Here is a 20,069-nt window from a genome sequence, read left to right as displayed (position 1 = left end):
ATCACTTCGAGTACGTTGGCACATGATGCACGAGTGCTCAATACATGTTAAGAACTCATGTAATCAGGCAGCCTTTTCCAAGATAATTTTATCTGGCTTCTTAATAATTTTTTCGGGCATCACTGGAGAAAGAAGTGGACCTTCTATAAGAAGAGTATGTGATATGTTGGGGACTTCTAGATTTCGTAGGTCATTCAATATAAGCAATAGGGCATCCTTAACTATCGCTGAGCATCTCAAGCTTAAAATCTTCAAATTTGGAAGAAATTTGACTATCGTAGAAGCAAAGAGAACATCAAAATGACCCATGATCTTGAGTCCATTAAAGTTCTTGCAATCTACGGCTATTTCCTATATAAGATAAGGCGGATTTACTATACTAGGCATTGTCAAGGATTCAAGAGATCTCCATGTATGAATGGCCTTGCAAATTACATCTTTCTTTATTCTATTCCAGGCTGGCATAACGAGATGCCTCAGATAGGGGCACCTGCAGACAACAATATACGGTACGTTACTTCCCAATTCACTATACCAAAAAGAAAATTAAAGGTGATGATCACTGGTACCAAAGGCAAATAAACAGCAAGAATAAAAAGACAAAATTACCTTTCAACAAGGTTTTAAATAGAAACATAAAAAAATTACCTTTCAGCAATTTAAATAAATTGTTCATCCCCTACATACAAATTGAAGTGAAAAATCAAGTTTTTTGTCTCTCCTCGATTGAGACTCAATTAAATTTTCAACAAACTAATCAATGCCTTATCAAAACACTCATCCACGTAAATATATGACTCTAACGGGATTTTGATAAAATTTGATCTCAACATTGACAAATCAAAAGTTTTCCAAAGCAGAGGATCACGGCAAGCTGAACGCCATGAATTGCAAACGTGCGCAATGCCTAAAGTCAACTGCAAAACATCAAAACACAGGAAGATTTTCACCAATAAGTCAATGTCCAGATCCTCCCATCTTCTTACAACAAAGGCACCCTCTTTCATTTGACCAGTTGCCTAATTATCTCATAGAACTTTCAGAGCATCAGACACTTGCATAAGATATGCACATAAATCATGTACAATGCAGAAAATATCATCCAATACATTAAGTTATATGAATTTAAAAAAATTTGTATTAATCGAATGTATCAAATACTTAATATACCTATGTAGAGATATAGATGAATGCAAACCGTTTACACTTAAGATAAATTAATACTTAACATTAAATGATTATGAACAAAAAAGTTTATATTCGTTGAATAGAATAATCAATTTTTCTCGGTAGAATAAACAATAAAGGAACGATATCTGATACATATAACAAAATCGAATAATTAATGTTCATCAAAATAAAAATACCATCATTAATTTAGAAAAATACTAAAAACGAGTTTCAAAAATAACAACGCTAATTCTCATTAATAATTAACATGATAATATCTACCAAATCCAAACACACAGAAAATTGTTCGCTATCCAATATCTACACAAAAATTATATAAACAACTAACACCATAACAACTTTATAATTTCAATATACTTACACCGAAAAAAAACACCACCAGAACATCATGATTCCTTGCAAAAGAACGAAAAAACAACCCACAAACATGTTACCATTACCATCACAAATATTGCAATGAATCATTGCAAAAGCAATTCAGAATAACAACACCACTCTTCAAACAATACGATTAACATAAGTTTTACTAATATCATCATGTTTTGTTAATCTGTTAATTTCATTGTTTTGTTAGTCATATAGAAAAATGTATGTCAACTCCCAACAATTGAAACGGATTATGCCGAATCACTTGTGTCTTTTAATTGTTAACAACTTTCTAATATATAAAAACCAAAATACATGTTAGAATGGATATTTAACTGAACCATATTTTTCACACTTTTTTATTGTTAACTTCTTCATCATACAAGTAATGATATTATGATTACCAACTGTTTGATACTATTATTTACACCCTTTTTTTTTTTTTTTTTGTGGATCTTGTGTTTGAAAACCATTATTTAACTTACAATTTACAAGTGCAAGTCTCTAAACCAATAGTCAAACGTAAAGCAAGTCTTACATAGAAGAAACATCTTCAAACAACAACACAAACTACCAACAATAACAATTGTAGGGCTTTCAATTCTGAAGATCCTTGCAAAAGCAGAAAATAATCATGCTTCACTACTGCTTCGAATGCATTTGTTCTTCGTAGAACATGATAGAAACAGAGGATTACAACTACTTATTGCATCTTGCAAACAAAATAACTAGCAAGCAATGTATTAGACCACCGTTGCTCTAATCACTATGCACGACAATAAAGGTGTAAAAATTCTAATGAAATTAGTGAAAGTAACCAATCAATTCCACTAACTGAAAAATTACAGGGAAGTGTTCAAGTCCATGACTCCAACTGCGACAATTCTCATTAAAAGGAGAATATTTTAGATTTACGACAAAGAGAATCAAAATCGTATACATTGGACCACATCAACGTCACCAGAAAATGTCACATGTCCAAGATGTAACGTAGATTACCAAATAGTATGTATGAAATATATTTTTTAGTGAGCTCTTTATATTATTTATTACACGTGTAAAAATATCTCAATAAAAGTGTAATGCTCTATATTCAATTTTATCATTGGATTGTCTACACATGCTTGACAAACATCGATCTAAATATATTATAATGTAAATTAACAAAATCTATAAATAAACATTCCTATCGCATTCTATTACGAACCAATTTAAATCCCACATCGAATGATAACTTTCATTTGAAGCACGACTGGTGAATCATTATTCACTATAGAAATGATATATTATAATATCATCATCACATTTCTGACTTGAATACTTAACAAAATAATTGTTATGTTTGTTACCGTTTCGTATCCTCTTATACAAGAACTTATTAACGTTTCTTCGATCAACGTGTTTACTTATTCCTAGACATTTATTTGTTTTCCCAAAGAACCTTTGGTATTCTCAAAACCAAATTCAGATAACAATACTGACTCTTATTAATAATAAACATTAATCTAAATATATTATAATCTTAATTAAAAAAAAAAAAAAAAAACTAGAACTAACCATTTCTATTACACATTTAAAAAAACTTTTGTACCATTAGTGATCAAACAAGATCAAAATCGAACTATATGCATGTTTCATAACCATATTACGAAACCACAATTAAAAGACTAATAAATATATTGTGACATCGTCATATCATCTCTGACTTAGATCACATTGTTTGTTTATCATAATAACTCAACATCTTGCCCAACCATTATTAACTACCTAACAAATATGCTGCACACTTGACAAAATATTTATTACGGTTTTCTTTAATATTCTACGGATAGTCTACTAATGTTTCGTATTACCTTATCCAAATAATTATTAACACTTTTCTGATTGACAAGTTTATTTAGTACCAATTATCTACTCATATTCCACCTTTTCATATCCTATTCTCCTATAAATATTGCTCTGACATCAATCACCTATTTAACTTTCTTCAGATACTATACATTTAACTATTCAATTCTTCTCCAAAACTTAATTCGAAAATGACTGACAAAACATTACCAAAATAATCTGCAATGAATTCTAGCAACGACCTCAACAACAATAACTCTCCATCGAAGCAACCAGAAGGTATAATTATTGCACATCTTTTGTATGCTATATTACAAAATCGCAAACAAAACGATGATACATATTTGCGCGATATAAAAACCATTAAAAAAAGAAAATTTTTTTATATGTCGAGAATTCATCTCATAATTATATTTACACATTCATGTTACCGTTTTCATAAAATTTGATTGTATATTGTTTCTGCAATTGTTTTAGACATTTTTCAGGGAATGTCGGAATTGAGGGAGATTTTCAAAAAAGTTGAGAACAATCTGGATGATCTACATATTACACAAGACAAATTCAGAGAAGTCATTGACCAGAAGTTACAAATCATGAAATTTGTCATGGATATTATTTATAACCTAAACAAAAGAGAGTATGCATATGCACTAAAGGAACTGAACAACTATAAGAAAAATAAAAAATAAAGACTATATCGTCCAAACCCACTTCACAGTATGAAAAAACGATGTACTTATTTCTTTTATAATAAAAGTTTTATTCTCTATATTCAATTTTATCTTGATTTTAGTGTACTCATTAATTGATTGAAAATTGTGCTCCATGATAACACCTTAGTTTTGATTTAAGTCTTCCATCTCCACACATTGGATGAGTACTAATAATAATTATATAAGTACATTACATAGATAAATCATCTTGACTGGAAAGAATCCTATACTATGAGAAAAAATTTACCAGTCAATGTCAAACGGAAAATGAACTCAATATAAATTTTAAGTTCAAATAATTAATCTTCATAATATTAACTGATGTTGATAATTATGAAGATACAATTATTAATTTTATGTTAACATAACTTTGTACATATATAGAAGTTATTTTTACTCTAAAACTTATATAATCTAACAATTATCATCTTTTAATCTAATTACTTTATTCTGTTACAATAAATTTGTTTACAACCTCGAGTAACATGTTAAGGTAAATCATTTTTTTATCAACGAAATTAAATTTGATTATGTTATGTGATAACATCACACTAAACCCTAAACCATTATTCACAATCTCGACAATATATTATAATATCATCATGACGTTTCTTACTTGAATACTTAACAAAATATTTATTACATTTACTACCGCTTCATATCCCCTTATCCAAAGAGTTATTAACGTTTTTTCAATCAATATGTTTACTTATTACTAGACATTTATTGGTTTTCCCAAAGCACCTTTTGTATTCTCAAAAAACAAATAAATACTTTTAAATTTTAAATAAATAATTTACATAACATTAAAGTGATACGAACTTAAATCACTCACGCAAGTTGAGAAGACTACCTGAATATTATGTGGTCTAATCGTACAATCGAAGTTATTTTTCCAATTTATTCTTCTCATCCTTTCTATTAAACTCATGCCAGTTAGATCTTATTCTTCTTAAAAACCATGTTTATTTATTATAATATCTTTATTCATGTTCCATCTGTTTTTTTTGTATTCCTAATTAAACAGAACACATCTATCAATAACATCAATACCCTTCTCATTATACTTTTTGATTGATGTGATTGATATTTTGATGATATCTCGTGTTGTATCGTGTGCGTACTAATCAAATACCTAAAATATTTCATATACCTATATAGAAATTAACATGAATGTGAACAGTTTACATTTAAATATAAGTAAGACCTAACATTAAATGATTAATACAACTACCATTAGTTTACAAAACTACTAAAAATCAGATTCAGATAAGAACACTGACTCCTATTAATAATAAACAGAACATTATCTAAGCAATCGAAATACGAAAAAAAAAAATTGTTCACTACCTACACGCGAACTATATAACCCACAAATACCATATCAACAACATAATTTTCATATACTTGCATCTAAAAAACAGTACCAAGACATCATGATTCCTTTCAAATTAACAAAAAAACAACCCGCATGTCTATTAAAATTACCATCAGAAATTCTACAACGAATCATTGTAAAAGCAACCAAAAAAGATCACACCGCTTTACAAGCAATACGGTTAATGTAAGTTTTACTAAAACCATCTTATTTCATTAATCTATTGATTTCATTGTTTTCTTACTCACGCAGAAAATGATATTATACAAAATGGTTAAATATACAACTAATAACAATAAGATAGTACTTTGTTCTGCAGTAGTCTTATAACAATAACGATTAACCATAAAAATGACTCTGCCAAACCATCTGCATCTTTAGTTATTAATAGTTTTCTAATAAACAAAAAACAAAATGCATTTTAGGATCCATATTTAACTGAGTCATATTTGGTACACTTATTTATTCTTAATCGCTTAATCATAAGGTAATGGTATTATCATTCCCAACTGTGGATTTTTTTTTTTTTTTTTTTAACTATTATGAATCTTGTGCTTCAAAACTATTACTTACCGTACATTTTACAAGTGCAAATCTCTGAACAAACAAGCAAACATAAAAAAATATTACAAAGAATGGACATTTCAAAACAATAACACAAACTACCAACAATAACAACAGCGAGACTTTCAATTCTGAAGACACTTGCAGAAGTAGAAAATAAACAAGCTTTGCTACTGCTGGGAACACATTTGTTCTTCATCGAACATGATACATATATGGGATTAAAACTACTGATTGTAGTTTGCCAAAAATATAACATGCAAGCAATGTATCACACTGTTGTTGCTCTGCTTACTGTACATGACAACAGAGGTATACAAATTCTAATTAAATTAGTAAAAATACCTAATCATTTCTACAAACTGGAATATTGTAGGAAAGAATTCAAGTCCCTGACTCCAACTACAACAATTCTCATTAAGAGACGAATATTTGGGACTTGCAATAAGAAGAATCAAAATCGTATACACTGGGATAGATCAACGTCACTAGAAAATATCACGTCTCATAGATGTAACGTGGATTACCAAATAGTCTGTATGAAATTTAATTTTTAGTAACTTTCATATGTAATTTCTTGCACATGTACAGATTTAAATGCTTTTTAGTTTAATCTAAAAATAAAAGTTAAAACTCATTCAATTATCAATGATTGATGCAAATATTTAATAACTTATGAAGAGAAATTCATCACAAGATTAAAATGATCAATAAAACATAAACAATATTTAATAAAAATATTAAACACCAACGATTATGACAATTTCAAATAATTAAAAATGTTTAACAAACCGCAATCTAAATATTGTTCCTATAACATATAAAAATAAATTTTCATTCCATTATTCATTAGATTGAATTCTATGCGGAACCACAACATATTCTGGAAACCCGCCTGTCGTACCATTATTAACTATTTATTACGCTCTCCTTTAATGCACCACAAACAGTTTTGCTACAAGTTGTCAACACTTTTTCAATCAACGTGTCTATCTGTTGTTAGATGTCTGTTAATTTTCCTAGAGCAACTTTCATACTGAGTGATACAGTACCCCAGAAATTGTTCAAACATTATGTTAAAAAATTGAACATATACAACAAAGATCAATATAAATATATTATAATCTTAATTTAAAAAAAAAAAAACTAGAAATAACCATTTTTATTACACATTTAAAAAAACTTTTGTACCATTATTAGTCAAACAAGATCAAAGTCGAACTATATGCATGTTTCATAACCATATTATTGAACCACAATTAAAATGTAATATACTGCATAGCTAGTAATTCTTTGAGAAATATATGATAAAATCTACTAAATAACTTTTATAAACATATATACATAATGTAAAATCTGAAAAATCTAATTTAATTCATATAAATATATACACAAAATACTAATATACTTTGGTAAGCATAGGGTAATCTTGAACAGTGCCGCCAAACTCCTCCGCTTCTTGACGTCCTACCCGGTCATAAATCATCTAGACCTGCAAAACAGTAAAATAACAAAGTGAGCATTAATTGCTCAATAAGTAAACCAAATTGCACTACTGTATTTCCTCCGTTACTCATGTTCTGATTTTCCTTTTTCTCACTTTATTCTTTGCTAATATTCTTCATCCCTTTCTGATATTCTATATTCTTTTCTGATATTCTGCATTCTTTTCTGATATTCTGATTTGCTACTTATCAACGTGCAAGGACAATGAATAAAACTGTACATCATCGACCACATAAGAAATACTGAATCACATAAGTAGCATAATACATATGCAGAATAATAAACTTTCCTGAGAAAAGAACTTTCTTTACTTTTCTGTTTCTCTTTCTCTTATGTTGTATCTCTTTCTTTTCTTCTCTGTTTCTCTTTCTTTTCTTTCTTATTTTTGGATTGTCGATTAGACTAGGTTGATGCATGGATTTGGAACCCTGGCCATGTGAATGGGTACAGTCCTCATCTACATGCACTACTCATGGACTGTACAAATACAGTATCTCTCTACTGTGGCCGCTCGCTCATGGCAGCATGCACGTTGGTATGCTCTACTAGTACAGTCCTCATCCACATACACTACTCACGGACTATACAAATACTGTATCTCTTTGCTGATGCCGCTCACTCATGGCGACGTGTATGTGGGCATCTCTATCACTCACGGGTTCCCCATCGCAAAAACCTTATATCATAGCATGTTGTAGAAAGAGAATAGAAAGAGATACTATACACATTTCAACATGAATTTCCAAGCTACGGAAATTCTACACTTGCATTCTTTAGTAAATGAGAAAATTTACATACTTGCATGTTAGCTTAAAAGAAAATTATTAGTCATTTTCTTTTCTTTCTTTCTCATTCTTTGCTAACATTTTCTTTCACATTCTCATTTACTAAATCAAGGCTATATATATATATATACATGTACACAAAATATGCATGATCAAGCCCATTCTTTAATATGCTTTCCAAATTCACATATATAAACTTGCAAATTCATTATGGCATAATGGTATGTCATGACATATTCTACCATTCTCTACTATCACAATTACCATATCAAAATAACACTTTAACTTGCAATTCCCCTTTCTAACACCTTCATGTGCTATTCAAAAAGTAGGAAAGGTTCAAGTAGCTAGAACCAAGCACTAAGGGTCATTTCTCTCATGGAACAACATGACCAAGTGATATATTAAATTTTGGCATAACAATATGCACTCCTGAATACTAACATTTACACTTGGTTAAGCCCAAACATAATCTTCCTACTTCAATTCTTGCCTTTCTCTAACCCTTTCTTCATTAGGATTTAGCCAACTCATGCATGCATTTTCTCTTTGGATTTTTATTAAACACTTCATATGCACATGCAACTACCATGTTGACTACACTTCCACATCTCTCTAATTCCACCAAAATTTGAGCAAAAACTCACTAGCTTTAGTATCAAACCTGGCCATTTTTAACAATTCTCAACACTTCAAAAATTTCAACACTAATTCTTTCATAACTTCACCAAATCATCACATACTCATACACTACTTCCCATGGCTGGAAATTATGCATCATTAAACATCAAAAACAGCCAATAATTATCTCATACCATCATATACAAACATACAAAAATTCATTCAACACAAGTCTTGCTCAAATCAAGGTTAAAATTAGGTTTACTTACCTTGAATATGTGAGATCACTTCCCTTTTGCTCTAAATCTCTTCCTCTTGGACCTAGATCATATAAAAACCATAAAAATTTAAAAGTTTAAAGTTTAATCACACTTCTTTTGCTAGAATCTTACCTTAGGATGCTTTAAGATTGAAAATCTCCAAAAATCCAAGCCAAATCCTATTATTTTCCTTTGAAATTTAGTGAAGAAAATTGAGAGAAAATTGGGTGAAGGTGGCGTGAACAAGGGCTGCATATAAGGCTAGGATTTCTTCAATGAAGCCTTACATATAATATTATATGCATGTATTCCCATTTTGCCCTTGCACTTTCTATGAAATTCCATCTATGTCCTTTAGTAAATTACTAAAATACCCTCATTTTTATTATCTTCTTCACATTATTTTTCTTCTTTTTACTTCCCACTTTTTCATCTAATTATGACTGGAAAGACCATTTTACCTCTAATGAAGTTTTAAGAAATTTTCTTCACATTTGTCTAAGGTAACATCAAAGACATCCAACTAAGGGTATTAGGGCATAAATAAAATTACGTACCTTAATGTAGGTATCACATAAAATATTAATAAATATATTGTCACATCATCATACCATCTCTGACTTTGATACTTGACGAAATATTTATTGTCCATCATTTGAAAATGTATTAATAAGATTTTATTATTAGTAAATCACATTGTTTCTTTATCATAATAACTCAATATCTTGTCGAACCATTATTAACTACCTAACTAATATGTTGCGTACTTAACAAAATATTTATTACGATTTTCTTTCATATTGTACAAATACTCTACTAACGTTTCGTATTACCTTATCCAAATTATTATTAACACTTTCTCGATCGACACATTTATTTATCACCAGATGTCTATTCATATTCTACATTTTCATATCATGTACTCCTATAAATATTATTTTGATACTTCACAAAATATTTATTGTCCATCCTTTGAAAATGTATCAATAAGATCTTATTATTAGTAAATCACATTGTTTCTTTATCATAATAACTCAACATCTTGCCGAACCATTATTAACTATCTAACTAATATGGTACACTTAACAAAATATTTATTACGATTTTCTTTAATATTGTACAGATAGTTTACTAACGTTTCATATTACCTTTTCCAAACAATCATTAACCCTTTTTCGATCGACACGTTTATTTATTACCAATGTCCGTTCATATTCCACCTTTTCGTATCCTATTCTCCTATAAATATTGCTCTAACGTCAATCACCCATTTAACTTTCTTCAGATACTATACACTGTAATTGTTCATTTCTTCTCCAAAACTTAATTTGAAAATGGTTGACAAAACATCACAACCAGAAGAATCTACAACGAATACCAGCGATGACCTCAACAACAATAATTCTCCACCAAGGCAACCAAAAGGTATAAACGTTCCACATCTTTTGTATCCTAAATTACAAAATCGCAAACAAAACCATGATACATATTTGTGGAATATAAAAACCACTAAAAAAAATTTTTTTTTGATATGTCGAGAGTTCATCTAATAATTATATTTACACATTCATGTTACTATTTCCATATATTTATAAAAATTGATTGTATATTGTTTCTGCAATTGGTTTAGACATTTTTCAAGGAATGTCAATTGAGGGAGATTTTCAAAAAAGTTGAGACCAATCTAGATGATCTATATATTGCAAGAGACAAATTCACAAAAGTCATTGACCAGCTGTTACAAATCATGGAATCTGCCATGGATGTTATTTATAACCTAAACAAAACAGAGTATGCATATGCACTAGAGGAATTGAACAACTATAAGAAAAATAGAAAATAAAGTCTATATTGTCCAAACCCACTTCATAGTATAAAAAAAGTGATGTACTTATTTCTTTTATAATAAAAGATTATTCTCTATATTCAATTTTATCTTGATTTTGGTGTTGCTCATTAATTGATTGAAAATTGTTCTCCATCGGAACACGTTACTTTTGATTTAATTCTTCCATCTTCACACATTGGATGAGTACTAACAATAATTATATAAGTACATTACATAGACATTCCAAAAATCTAACAATTTTCAAGAAAAACATATAAAGATGGAAATTAGTCTGTTTTCAAACCTTAGCTTAGAAAGAATCCTATACTGTGAGAAAAACAATCAATATCAAACCTGAAAATGAACTTAATATAAATTTTAAGTTCAAATAATTTATCTTCATAATATTAATTGATATTAATAATTATAAAAGTACAGTTATTAATTTTATGTTAACACAACTCTATACATATATAAAAGTTATATTTACTCTAAAACTTGTACATATATAAAAGTTATTTTTACAACCTATTCTAAAAATATTAAATAAACATACTCGCGTAACTTGTGGGACCCATATCTAGTTTCCTTACTAAATAAGAATAATGTTAAGTCCATAACTTTATTTTACAACTTTCGATGTGACAACTCGTAATTGGTTAATTAGTAAATGAGTTTCATCTATCTAATTGCGAGCTGTCACATCAGGGATTATGAAAGAAGATTATAAGATTAAGTTGTGAACTTAACTGTAATGCCCGCATGAGGTACATAACTCAAATTTGCTCATTTTGCCCTTAGTTAAGTGTGTATGTGTTGAAATTGCTTGAATGCCCTGAAATTGGTGAAGTCTTGTTGAAATTTGTGAAAGGTAGACTTTGCCGCGGTGAAGAAGACTCGTCGTCGTGGTGACGTAGGCCCTGGAATTTTTCATCGAGGCAAAGAATTCATCTTCGTCGTGGCGAAGATTCGGCTGAAAATTCTTATAAGTTTCTAGAGAATTCTTCCTTTGAGGCACAATGACCATTCTACCCCTAATTAACAGGAAAAGTGTGGAGTAAAATGCAAGAAAATTGCATGAAGAATAGTTTAAATGGGGGTGCATTTGCAAAGAAGTAAAGGACAAAGTTGGAATTCCTAAGAAAAAGTAAGGGTAAAATGGGAAAGAGTGGAGAAAATATGAGATATTAAGGGTTTAGCTTTAGAAACCCTTGCATTCTTTCTTTTCCACTGCCTCTTCCATCCTTCAATTCTCTCAAGCTTTCATTCAATTTTCCAAGGATTTTTTGAGGGCTTTTGACTAAAAGTTGATACAAGATGATCCTAAGCACTTAAAGGTAAGAATCCTTACTCTAGATGTGAATTTTTTATTAGTGTAAGATTAGGATCCCTACTAAGTTTGTGTTTAAGGTGTAAGAGAAAGCATCAAGCCATCAAGAGTAGAGAGCTTAAGTGGATTCTATAAAGTAAGTAAATCCACCTAAGTTGTGATTTGCATGATTGAATGATTTATAGAGGTTTGTATATGATTAATGCTTGAATTTTTATGTTTGAAATGAGTTGATGGATTTATGAATGAGTTCAATGTTGATTTATGGAGAGATTTCCACCATGAGAAGGGTGTATTGTGTTGATAAAATTTGATAGAAGTATGGATAGATTTAGAAGAATTTGAGAGGAATATTGAAGTATGTTTTCTTTGCAGGATGTGTGATAATTTAAAAGAGTTGAACTCCAATTTTGGATGGTTAAGAAAGAAGTAGAATTATAGTTAGAGTAGAGTTTAGGTATGCACACATATTGTTTGATGAAATGCCTAAGAGAAGATGAGTAGACGTAGAGAACTTACTTTATGCAATATAGCATATTTGCATTTCATGAGTGCATATAAGAAAGATTCTAGGCATAAGCCATCCATTGCATATGTTTATATGTGGATCATCAAAGAAAGAAATATGAGTAATGAGAAAGAAACACCCTAAGAATAAAGATAAAGAAAAGAACTAATTCTCTTGAATAAAGGAGAAAGAAGAATTAGCACTAGAGAATAAATGAATAAAAAGTGCTAAAGAAGAGAAAAAAGAATAGGTTGTGCGATAGGGAACCTGTGGGTGTAGAATTACTCGCATGTAAACCACCGTGAGCAAGCGGACTCCGCCATGAGAGAGCGGAATGAGAATGAGAAAAAGAATTCGTTTAGCTGTAAGAATCATGCGGATGAGGGCTAAAACGAGAGAGAGAGAGAGAGAGAGTACACTCACATGGCCAAGGGTTTCGAATCCATGCATCAACCAAGACCAATCGGCAAGAAAAGAGAAAGAAAGATAAAAAGAAAAGAGAGAAAATGCATTGCTTTGCATTAGTGCATATGCATCTCATCGTGCATGTTATCATGATATCCCTCATGGGTGATGAGAATAGAGAGAGAAAGAAAGAGCGAGAGAAGAAAGAATAGAAAAAAGAAAAGAACAGTGAGAACTAGAAACAGAGAAAGAACAAGAGAGATTGAATAAGAGAAAGTAACAAGAGTAAGGAAAGAATTGAAGAGTGATACACGGGGATAGTGGAGTAGAGGATTTATTTCTGAGCATCTTGTGCTCACCCCGTTGTTTTCTATGTTTTGCAGGTCATAGGTGAGGACGTGGTCGAATGGACATCGGCAAGCGGGGAGACTTGGCTACATGTCCACTGTTTTGAGAGTTTTTGTGCAAATAATATTGTACTATGTACAGAATACATATATTAAGTAAAGAAAATTTTTGAGCTTAGTATTTGATAAGTCGACTTGTATTCTATTAATTATTGTATGAATATGATAGTAAAAAAAAGTCTATACATTAACGTAGTAAATAAAATATTACACACTTGTGCCTTAACATTATTTTTAAAAGAATTTTTTGTCATTTCAGTATAATTATAAGTCCATTACAGTCAACTAACTGGACGTCAAGTCAAAGCACCAAAATGCTATTATTTCAAACAAGTGTCCTTAACTGTAATTAAATTAAACCTACTGGGTAAAAAGAATTCTCTCCTGTAAAGATGAAAAGTGGTGGCTTTCATTTGCCTCGCCCTCGCTCAGACTCTCTCAGACTCTTACTCAATTAGTCACTCTTAGATTTAGCAAACGGGCGGGTGTACTGCGAGTCAACGGGTACCCGTACCAATGGATGAGTATGGGTAACACATATCTCGACCCGTGAGAATCTGACCCGTACTCGGCGCCCGTGACTTTTACGGGTAGACCGGGTAATACGCGGACACGCAAATTGAAATAAAAAAAATTTAAATAAAAAACTTATCACTCAAATTTAATAATCATCCTTTATTTAATAAATAAGTTAATAATTAATTTTGAATTAAAAAAAAAAGTAAAAAATAACAAAAATATTGAAAATATGAAAAATATGGAAAAATTAAAAGGCTGCTCATTTTTACGTATGATCCGTACCCGCACGGGCGGGGCGGATTGTGAAAATGTCCACTCGCCATAATTTTTGACCTGTGGACCCGCAACCGTTGCTACCCGGACCATACCCGCCCGTTTGCCGGGTCTAGACTACTCACTTCCCTATTTCTTCTTCAACCTTCGCTTTAAATCTTCAACCTTAAACCAATTCAATTCGAACAAATTTTAACTTTTTTTTCAAATTATGATTACTAAATTTCAGTTTGGTTACAAGTGTATCTTTACCCTAGCGTCGACATGGCTTACGCCGCGGAGTCGGACTCAGGTTTAGATTTGGCTTCAACTACGAGGCAAGTCAAATTGGAGAAAGAAAGCGAGCTGAGAATCGAAGTCGGTAACGATGCGCCGCTGCGTCTTCGGCTTCTTAACGGCAGCGCCGAGATTTACGGAACTGAATTACCTCCCGAAATCTGGCTCACTTTCCCTCCACGTCTTAAATTTGCAGTAAGTTTTCTTATATATGTATATCTTTGTTGTACAGAAGATGACACATCACTTAAAGCGCAGGCGATATTGCTTTCTTTTATTTTTTAATTAAATTATTGTTTTATATTGATATATTTATAGTGACATTTCAATAAATTGGAAGTAGTGAAAATGGATCTGGTAGAATATGTTAAAATGAGTAAGCTGTTCGGTATAGAATTTAAATACAGTTTTTCGTTTTAGATCAGAAGAGAGACAAAATTATATGAAAACCGTTTGCTTGAAATGAGTTTTAGAAGCATTTTTTGGAATATAAACTTGAAAAGTAGTGTAAAATAAGAAAACGGAAATGATTTGTTTTCTTAGTTTTCTATAGTTTGTAACAATGAAAATATGGTTTAAATGTTTGAATTGGATCTTAGTTTTGAAAATTATTTTCGGATTAAAAACCAAATGGTTTTTCATTTTTTGAAAACATGAAATACACTTCAGATTTTTGAGTTATTTCTTAGTTTTCTTAAAATTATTTTTGGATCGCAACCCAAATAACGTCATGATGGAAACATTTTGTATTTGAGAATTTCATTTCTGAAAACTATTGTTTTAATGGATCAGGTTTTTACATGGTATGGAGCCACAGTTGAAATGGATGGCATAACTGAAACTGATTATACAGCAGATGAGGTGTGTGCTTTTTTACTGTATTTTTGGGTTTGTTCATTGGCATGATCTACTAGAAAGGCAGATTTTTATTGAATCAATTAATGGTGGTGTTTTGGTCTTTGATTTTCAGACTCCCATGGTCAGTTATGTAAATGTACATGCTGTGCTTGAAGGGCGGAGAAACTGTGCCAAAGCATCTGCATCAAAGTGCTCTGATACTTCTCTGGTATTTATTCATTGTCATCAGTTGCATAATTCAAACTTTCAAGGCTTATACTATGTTGGCATGGGTTTTATACATGTTATTTGAAACTTATTATTTGTTCATATAATACTTCTGGGTGGTGCAGGGTCCTAGGGTAATTGTTGTGGGACCTACAGATTCTGGAAAGAGCACCTTTTCAAGGATGCTGCTTAGTTGGGCAGCTAAACAAGGTTGGAAACCTACTTTTGTGGACTTGGATATTGGCCAAGGATCCATAACAATTCCTGGATGTATTGCTGCTACTCCAATTGAATTGCCCATTGATCCGGTTGTAGGGATTGCACTTGAAATGCCCCTTGTTTACTTCTTTGGGCACACAACTCCAAGGTTATCCATATTGCATTCTCTACGACTTTGCTTTCTCATGCAATAAGAAAACTTGTGTTGGAAAGTACTTTTCTCCAGTTGGTAGACTTAAGAATAATGTTTTGATTCTTTGCAGCAACAATGTAGATTTGTACAAAGTGCTTGTGAATGAGCTTGCACAAGTATTGGAGAAACAATTTACTGCTAATGTGGAATCTCGAGTGGCAGGGATGGTGATCAATACCATGGGATGGATAGAAGGTGTTGGATATGAGGTAATTGTCTTCTGAAGCTTGCATATTCATGAGAATTGGGTAATTTTAAAAATGCCTTTGCTATTAGTAAATATTATAACATGTTGCTCAATGGAATTTTGTTTATTTTTGCAGTTAATTCTCCATGCAATTGATGCATTCAATGCCAATGTTGTCTTGGTATTGGGTCAGGTAAATGATAAATGCCTTCCAATTTAATATTTTATTTAATTTCAAGCATAATTTTTTCAATCATCATTTCTAGTATATTATTTAAGTACAGTTTACAAGCATCTTATTTATTGTTAATTTCTTATGTTTTAGTGCTTATCTGGACTTGAAATATATGCTTGTCACTTTGGCTCATAAAAACTTATACGCTTGCTAATTTGTCCAGCTTGGTTATTCCTATATCAGAATAAATCCTCGAACAACAATAGATTTGTTGAGATTTTTATTCTTAAGTTTTCAGCTCTCTTTCATGCCTGAACATGTCACAATTTTGATTGCTCCACTATAACATATAACACATTGAACTAGATGATTAGCAATTCACTTCCTGGTACTAGGTGCAGATTGTATTCATGTCTAGTTATGAGCTTCAATTTCCATCCTTCATTTTCCTGTACACTTGTAAGCTTGCATTGCACTTTTTTCCCCTCATTTTTTGTTACTTTTTGGACTCAAGAGTTTCATTTTTTTCTGAACTTCAAATGACCATGTCAAGACATCTGTTTGAAATCTATGCAGGAGAAACTTTTCAGCAGGCTGAGGGATGTATTAAGGAAAAAGCCTAATGTTGATGTTGTGAAACTTCAAAAGTCAGGTGGTGTTGTTTCCAGGAATGCAAAAGTCCGTCAGAAGGACAGAAATTATAGGATAAGGGTAAATGACTCAGTTTTTACTATTCCCCTTCTAGTTGTTGATTTATTTCATGGCCTTCAAGCTGTTTCTATGATTGTAACATCTCTGGTTCAGCAAAATTATCAGGGAAGCATGAAACAAAAGACAGTGAACCAAATTGCAATAATTATTTATGGTGACGTGCTTTTTCTAAGGATTTTAAATTTGAGGTTAGGAGATTGATTATAATGTTTTGGGAAGAAATACTTTAGAAAGCAATTAAATTAAGCTTGGTCTGCTTGTTGACTGATTTTATGTCAACTGCGGTGAATCTCAGTGTTTTTTTTTTTTTTATTTGGCTCCCCTGTTTATAAACATGGTATTTATATAAAGCATGAAATGAAGATACACCATTTCTTGAATTTTTATGGGTGTTTAGTCACATAGACTAGTCATCAGTTTAACATTTATGTAACCATCTCCACATATTGATATGCTAATGTTACTTCTACCAGGAATACTTTTATGGCCTCACAAATGATCTCTCCCCATATGCTAATGTTGCAAATTTCAGTGATTTGCTTGTCTATAAAATTGGTGGCGGACCACAGGCACCTAGATCAGCTCTACCAGTTGGTGCAGATCCTGTTGCCAGCCCTCTGAGATTAGTGCCTGTGAATATTGACCGGGATTTGCTGCATTCAGTTCTTGCTCTTTCTTATGCCAAAGAACCTGATAAACTTCTCTCAAGGTACTTGTTACATAGCGGAATGATAAACCTCTCTAGTATTATACTAATCCCCCTAACCAGGACATAAGAAAAAGAAACATTTTGGTGTCTATTATCATTTATTCCATGGTGACTATGAGATAATGTACATAATTACTCTGCGGCTAGTCTTAGAGCACTTCTAAAGAACTTTTTATATGACCCAAAGTCTTTATTATAAATAGTCTATCTATAAAAATAAGAGTTCAACAGACTCTTTATCCTTTAAATATAAATTAAAGAGTGAGTTTGACTCTCCACATCTAGAGAGGCAATTTCACTCTTTATCCTAATTTTAATTAATAAACTACAAGTTTCTATACATTTTATTTATTAATTATCTCTCTCATTAAGTTTCTTTCCTGAAAATAAAGAGCATTTTCATTATATTTAAAGAGTCTATTGGATTTGAATAAAAAAATTGTTTTTTATTTTTAGAAATTAAATAAAGATGCTCTTTATTTATATGAAAGATGTTCTTTAAAATAAAGAATACTATTGGAGATGTTCTTACGATGAATTGGCACTTAAAAAATTACTTAGTTTCATCTTATTCGTGATTCTTCTATAATTAAAAAAACTTTGCTGATTTGGAGAGTGTAATAATTGGTGTTGGTGATCGAAGCACCTGAAGAATAAAATTATGCTCTCTCTCTCTCTCTCCCCCTCATTTCTGATTACATCACATCTTTTTGCTGCAGCAATGTCGCCGGTTTTATCTATATCACAGAAATCGACTCACAGAGGTTTGAAACTGAGTTCTTATTTTGGAAAAAAGCATGTTTTGTGGTTATGCTGGTTTTGCTTTCTTCGATTAATATAACATTTTATGGCCACAGGAAGACAGTTACATATCTTGGAGCATCAGCAGGGAATTTTCCAAGCAAATATCTGCTCATGGGAACTTTGTCATGGCTTGAAACATGAAGCATCTTCACGACAAAACCAGACACGGTTTGATCATATAGTACTCAAAACACAGTTCTCTTTTCCATAACTAAATGCAAATTGTTTTGGTTTAGCTTTATAACCTTGTTCAAGATGTAACTAGGGTTTCGCCGCCTTCTGTATAGTAGTTAAAACGCACAAGCTTCTTCCTAAAATGTACACTGTTATTCAATCAGTTAATCCTTTTAGAAGTTACAAATTTCTTAGCCGATTTTGTTCTCAGTTGAAAACTCTGCCATTTTGTTTTCATCTTACTATAATATCTTTTAACTTTTTTTCAGTCTTATGAAATAGTTGTGTTTCTTTAACTGTCAGGATTTATTTAATTTTGTTTGCTGTGCAAGTAATTACTGATGCTAACAATTAGTGAGCTTATTTAGTGTTTGCTTATTCACTTTGCTTCACATATTTGTACTGCAGGTGCATTTTTTTTGTCATTTCAGTATAATTATAAGTCCATTAGCAGTCAACTAACTGGACGTCAAGTCAAAGCACCAAAATGCTATTATTTCAAACAAAGTGCCTTAACTGTAATTAAATTAAACCTACTGGGTAAAAAAGAATTCTCTCCCTGTAAAGATGAAAAGTGGTGCGTTTCATTTGCCTCGCCCTCGCTCAGACTCTCTCAGACTCTTACTCACTTAGTCACTCTTAGATTTAGCAAACGGGCGGGTGTACCTGCGAGCAACGGGTACCCGTACCCAATGGATGAGTATGGGTAACACATATCTCGACCCGTGAGAATCTGACCGTACTCGGCCTGCCCGTGACTTTACGGTAGACCGGGTAATACCCGCGGACACGCAAATTTGAAATAAAAAAATTTAAATAAAAAACTTATCACTCAAATTTAATTTAATCATCCATTTATTTAAATAATAAGTTAATAATTAATTTTGAATTAAAAAAAAAAGTAAAAAATAACAAAAATATTGAAAAATAATGAAAAATATGGAAAAATTAAAAGGCTGCTACATTTTACGTATGATCCGTACCCGCACGGGCGGGTGCGGATTGTGGAAATGTCCACTCGCCATAATTTGACTGTGGACCCGCAACCCGT

General features: G+C 31.4%; 1 protein-coding gene across 1 annotated transcript; it reads left to right on the top strand.

The window, feature by feature from the left end:
- The first annotated feature begins 14,682 nt into the window (after nucleotides 1-14,682).
- On the top strand, nucleotides 14,683-19,263 carry LOC116137368 (protein CLP1 homolog). The gene is made up of 10 exons (XM_031423050.1): nucleotides 14,683-14,976; nucleotides 15,574-15,642; nucleotides 15,752-15,847; nucleotides 15,972-16,213; nucleotides 16,329-16,467; nucleotides 16,582-16,638; nucleotides 17,197-17,331; nucleotides 17,805-18,040; nucleotides 18,760-18,804; nucleotides 18,898-19,263. Exons 1-10 carry the CDS (start codon nucleotides 14,770-14,772, stop codon nucleotides 18,983-18,985), a joined length of 1,314 nt encoding a protein of 437 aa, XP_031278910.1. The 5' UTR covers nucleotides 14,683-14,769; the 3' UTR covers nucleotides 18,986-19,263.
- Nucleotides 19,264-20,069: the final 806 nt, after the last annotated feature.

This window comes from Pistacia vera, unplaced genomic scaffold (genome assembly GCF_008641045.1).
Source record: "Pistacia vera cultivar Batoury unplaced genomic scaffold, PisVer_v2 Contig323, whole genome shotgun sequence".
NCBI classification, from domain to species: domain Eukaryota; kingdom Viridiplantae; phylum Streptophyta; class Magnoliopsida; order Sapindales; family Anacardiaceae; genus Pistacia; species Pistacia vera.
The sequence above is the reverse complement of the archived record's forward strand: the minus strand, read 5'-3'. Positions and strand labels throughout refer to the sequence as shown.

Excerpts from the sequence above, each read along its gene's own strand:
- LOC116137368 (XM_031423050.1), top strand. The coding sequence starts at position 14,770 with ATGGCTTACGCCGCGGAGTCGGACTCAGGTTTAGATTTGGCTTCAACT. Across the intron at positions 16,214-16,328 it reads TTTGGGCACACAACTCCAAG|CAACAATGTAGATTTGTACA; the intron begins GTTATCCATATT and ends GATTCTTTGCAG. Across the intron at positions 16,639-17,196 it reads TTGTCTTGGTATTGGGTCAG|GAGAAACTTTTCAGCAGGCT; the intron begins GTAAATGATAAA and ends AAATCTATGCAG.